Source organism: Entelurus aequoreus, linkage group LG16 (assembly GCF_033978785.1).
Source record: "Entelurus aequoreus isolate RoL-2023_Sb linkage group LG16, RoL_Eaeq_v1.1, whole genome shotgun sequence".
NCBI lineage: Eukaryota > Metazoa > Chordata > Actinopteri > Syngnathiformes > Syngnathidae > Entelurus > Entelurus aequoreus.
Genome location: NC_084746.1, coordinates 8,156,564 through 8,162,165, shown reverse-complemented (window position 1 = coordinate 8,162,165; position 5,602 = coordinate 8,156,564). Strand labels below are relative to the sequence as shown.

Below are 5,602 nucleotides of genomic sequence, written 5' to 3'. Positions count from 1 at the left end.
CTCATCTTTTAATTTGTCATAAGAATGTTACACTCTGCAACTTTTTTTTCAAAAATGTTTGCTCCTTGACTCCTGCAAATAGACTGAATGTTTACAGATGTACTAAACAAATATTTAGAGATGTACTACACAAATACTTTGTGATGTACTAAACAAATACTTAGATGTACTAACACAAATACTTAGAGATGTACTACACAAATACTTTGTGATGTACTAAACAAATACTTAGAGATGTACTAACACAAATACTTAGAGAAGTACTAACACAACAAATACTTAGAGAAGTACTAACACAACAAATATTTAGAGAAGTACTAACACAACAAATACTTAGAGAAGTACTAACAAGTATTTAGAGAAGTACTAACACAACAAATACTTAGAGAAGTACTAACACACAAGTATTTAGAGAAGTACTAACACAACAAATATTTAGAGAAGTACTAACACAAGTATTTAGAGACGTACTAACACAACAAATACTTAGAGAAGTACTAACACAACAAATATTTAGAGAAGCACTAACACAAGTATTTAGAGAAGTGCTAACAAGTATTTAGAGAAGTACTAACACAACAAATATTTAGAGAAGTACTAACACACCAAATATTTAGAGAAGTACTAACACAAGTATTTAGAGAAGTACTAACACAACAAATATTTAGAGAAGTACTAACACAAGTATTTAGAGAAGTACTAACACAACAAATATTTAGAGAAGTACTAACACAAGTATTTAGAGAAGTACTAACAAGTATTTAGAGAAGTACTAACACAACAAATATTTAGAGAAGTACTAACACACCAAATATTTAGAGAAGTACTAACACAAGTATTTAGAGAAGTACTAACACAACAAATATTTAGAGAAGTACTAACACAAGTATTTAGAGAAGTACTAACACAAGTATTTAGAAAAGTACTAACAAGTATTTAGAAAAGTACTAACAAGTATTTAGAAAAGTACTAACACAACAAATATTTAGAAAAGTACTAACACAACCAATATTTAGAGAAGTACTAACACAACACATATTTAGAGAAGTACTAAAACAAGTATTTAGAGAAGTACTAACACAACAAATATTTAGAGAAGTACTAACACAAGTATTTAGAGAAGTACTAACACAAGTATTTAGAGAAGTACTAACACAAGTATTTAGAGAAGTACTAACACAACAATGCAGTGACTCTTTGGTGTGTTGCACACGTAACAAAGGACCCTTAAGTGAATAAATACAAAATGGCTAACAAACATTGAAAGCTATCAAATGAATTGCAATCTAAGTAAGCCCTGAAGCACAAAGAGGTGATATTTACATGACCGTCCTTTTAGGCAAATGCTTTGGATTGTGAATAATGTTCATTGTCATGCCAGGTTGTCCTCCAGGACTTCTTCTCCACATTCTGCCAGCGGGTGTTGTTGACATCTGTGTTCTTGCTTTTAATGCGGACGGCGGTGTAACTTGGAAGCTTGTTCCTCTTGAAGAAGCCACACTGGAACACAAATGCAGAGATGAAGAAAGCCGGACGGAGGGTGAATGTGTTAAAGTGCAACAAGAAGCGATGCGGAGGTGAAACAGAACAGTTAAACAGCGCCACCCTGAGGCCATGCATGTGCATGAAGACTAGAGGAAGAAAAGCTCCCAGACATTTGCACCGCTCGGTATCGGCCGGGTCAAATTACCCCTTCTTTTTTTTTTTTTTTTTAGGCATTTGGTGTCAGCCTCTTTTTTTCCGACGTGTCCCGTTTCTTTCTGCCAAAGACTCCGCACTGGGGATAAAGAAGTGGTTAGAGGATGTTTGGAGTGGCCACACCCGGGTGTTGCTCCCACCTTCCACAGCAGGAAGATGAGCAGCGCCAGCAGGAGCAGCGCAAACAGCACGGACAGGAAGATGATCCACCAGGGCACGCCGCCATAGCTGGCCTCACGCCGCTCAGGGAAGGCGGTCATTCTCAGCTGGACGAGGACAGGAAGTGGATTTAGTATTGACCGAGCACACCTGTGGAGATGTTCCTCTTTGTGCACCTGTGTCTCAGCATTCTGCACCACCATGTTCTTTCTGGTGCTCTCCATCTGCAGAAATGCCTTCACCAGCACCTCCACACGATGCACCTTGCTGTAGTCCTGCAGGAACACAGCACAAATACAACTCTCAGCATCATGCTCTTATAAACTGCTTAGTTGAAAAGCATCAACACTCTTTCATTCCTTGTATGCCAAACATACTCAGTGTGTGACATTAGAATAGTCTCGATGTGACACGACTGCACTGCTACTTCTTTCATTCCTTGTATGCCAAACATACTCAGTGTTACATTAGAATAGTCTCGATGTGACACGACTGCACTGCTACTTCTTTCATTCCTTGTATGCCAAACATACTCCGTGTGTGACATTAGAATAGTCTCTATGTGACACGACTGCACTGCTACTTCTTTCATTCCTTGTATGCCAAACATACTCCGTGTGTGACATTAGAATAGTCTCGATGTGACACGACTGCACTGCTACTTCTTTCATTCCTTGTATGCCAAACATACTCAGTGTGTGACATTAGAATAGTCTCTATGTGACACGACTGCACTGCTACTTCTTTCATTCCTTGTATGCCAAACATACTCTGTGTTACATTAGAATAGTCTTGATGTGACACGACTGCACTGCTACTTCTTTCATTCCTTGTATGCCAAACATACTCAGTGTTACATTAGAATAGTCTCTATGTGACACGACTGCACTGCTACTTCTTTCATTCCTTGTATGCCAAACATACTCAGTGTTACATTAGAATAGTCTCTATGTGACACGACTGCACTGCTACTTCCTTCATTCCTTGTATGCCAAACATACTCGGTGTGTTACATTAGAATAGTCTCGGTGTGACACGACTGCACTGCTACTTCTTTCATTCCTTGTATGCCAAACATACTCAGTGCGTGACATTAGAATAGTCTCGATGTGACACGACTGCAATGCTACTTTCACCACAATGACCAACATTAGCGTAGTCAGCCTAGGTATTCATTAAAAACAAGGCTAAGCTTTTATTCAACAGTGTTTTTACTACACCCAGTTTGAACGGTAACACTGTGTTTGAATATAAGAGAATAAAACACTGTACTTTAATGAAGTGGTTCTTTGGGCTACCACTAAATGTTTGACAACCACAGGTATTCAGATATGCACTAAGCTGGATAGTTGAGGGTCAAAGTTCAAAGCTAACAATGTCCCGATACAACTTTTCCACATGCGATACAATATTGCATCCTTATAGTATTGGCCGATATCGTTATTGATCCCAATCATACATCTATGATGTTGCAGTGTGGACTGTTCGAAAAGGTTGTTGATCAAGTGAATTGAGTCCAGACAGACAACAGTGGTAGGAATGAAAAACACTCAACTATTCATTATTTGCCGCTCTGGAATGGACTTACAGTATGCTGTCTTTAAGTTGAAGTGGAGTGGTAAAAGTGGCCACAATATTTCCTACTCAGTGGCCTAGCGGTTAGAGTGTCCGCCCTGAGATGGGTAGGTTGCGAGTCATACCAAAGACTATAAAAATGGGAGCCATTACCTCCCTGCTTGGCACTCAGCATCAAGGGTTGGAATTGGGGGTTAAATCACCTTAAATTATTCCTGGGCGCGGCCACCGCTGCTGCTCACTGCTCCCCTCACCTCCCAGGGGGTGATCAAGGGTGATGGGTCAAATGCAGAGAATAATTTTGTGGGTGTGTGACAATCATTGGTACTTTAACTTTTAAGTTAAGGTCCTGATGCAGTGAGTTGAATGTTGCGGACACGTTTGTTACTGGATACTCTCTATGAAGCCTCTACATTGGAGATGTTGTATGTGTAAGTAATTTAAGTATTTAATGTGGACAAATGTTGGGTTTTGGACTGCAATATTGCTCAAATAATTACATATGTCTAGCCATCCATCCATCCATTCATTTTCTACCGCTTGTCCCTTTTTGGGATCGCAGGGGGTGCTGGAGCCTATCTCAGCTGCATTTGGGCAGAAGGTACAACCTGGACAAGTCACCACCTCATCACAGGGCCAACACGGATGTACAACATTCACACACTAGGGACCATTTAGTGTTGCCAATCAACCTATCCCCAGGTGCATGTCTTTGGAGGTGGGAGGGGCCTATCCCCAGGTGCATGTCTTTGGAGGTGGGAGGGGCCTATCCCCAGGTGCATGTCTTTGGAGGTGGGAGGGGCCTATCCCCAGGTGCATGTCTTTGGAGGTGGGAGGAAGCCGGAGTAGAACCCACGCAGTCACGGGGAGAACATGCAAACTCCACACAGAAAGATCCCGAGCCCGGGATTGAACTCAGGACTACTCAGGACCTTCGTATTGTGAGGCACATGCACTAACCCCTGTTCCACCGTGCTGCCCTACATATGTCTAGCTTGTGTGCTATTGTGTGCTTAGCTGTTGTGTAGCTGCTGGCTCCTACTAGCCTACAGCCTACCATGTTTACAACTAAAACACAAGAACATTTGAACCTGATTGACTACTTCATGAATACAATATTTCAGATGTATGATTATTTTGTGAACATACTACCCTCATAATAGGACGCACCAATACAAGTCCTGCCACTTATTGACTTCCTAAACTCACAAATCTTTCACTAACTCACTTCAGAATGATTATTGTTTTGTCATGGAGGTGAAAGGTCAGTGACTTAGTTGTTGTGGTTGTTTGGAGAATGAGTGCAGGACACATACCTCCACCTAGGTGGTAACTTAGTTGAATGAGTGCAGGACACATACCTCCACCAAGGTGGTAACTTAGTTGAATGAGTGCAGGACACATACCTCCACCTAGGTGGTAACTTAGTTGAATGAGTGCAGGACACATACCTCCACCAAGGTGGTAACTTAGTTGAATGAGTGCAGGACACATACCTCCACCAAGGTGCTGTTCCACAGGCGGGAGTGTACGGTGATGACTGCATTACTGTCTATGCCCCGCAGGGGACACTTGATCTTCACACACTTGGCCCCGTCATCACATGACTGCACACATTAAAGAAGTACAACATCATTCATGTGTGAGTCTCTTCATAAACACTTGGTCACATGACTACGTTAAAGAAGTACAACATCATTCATGTGTGAGTCTCTTCATAAACACTTGGTCACATGACTACGTTAAAGAAGTACAACATCATTCATGTGTGAGTCTCTTCATAAACACTTGGCCACATGACTACGTTAAAGAAGTACAACATCATTCATGTGTGAGTCTCTTCATAAACACTTGGTCACATGACTACATTAAAGAAGTACAACATCATTCATGTGTGAGTCTCTTCATAAACACTTGGTCACATGACTATGTTAAAGAAGTACAACATCATTCATGTGTGAGTCTCTTCATAAACACTTGGTCACATGACTACGTTAAAGAAGTACAACATCATTCATGTGTGAGTCTTCATAAACACTTGGTCGCATGACTACGTTAAAGAAGTACAACATCATTCATGTGTGAGTCTTCATAAACACTTGGTCACATGACTACGTTAAAGAAGTACAACATCATTCATGTGTGAGTCTCTTCATAAACACTTGGTCAC

General features: G+C 40.8%; 1 protein-coding gene across 5 annotated transcripts in view; it reads right to left on the bottom strand.

The window, feature by feature from the left end:
* Positions 1-562: 562 nt before the first annotated feature.
* Positions 563-5,602, bottom strand: part of LOC133631565 (integrin alpha-6-like) — a 66,226-nt gene continuing 61,186 nt past the window's right edge. For 2 of the 5 annotated variants that reach the window (XM_062023896.1, XM_062023897.1), the window contains 5 exons: positions 4,929-5,039; positions 2,034-2,132; positions 1,839-1,964; positions 1,691-1,777; positions 1,355-1,500 (listed from right to left, as the gene is read on the bottom strand). In XM_062023896.1, coding sequence (XP_061879880.1) covers positions 1,712-1,777; positions 1,839-1,964; positions 2,034-2,132; positions 4,929-5,039 — 402 coding nt within the window. In that variant the 3' untranslated portion in view covers positions 1,355-1,500; positions 1,691-1,711. Of the gene's footprint in view, positions 1,501-1,690; positions 1,778-1,838; positions 1,965-2,033; positions 2,133-4,928; positions 5,040-5,602 lie in introns of all 5 variants that reach the window. The other 3 variants (XM_062023894.1, XM_062023898.1, XM_062023895.1) reach the window with 3 other exon arrangements.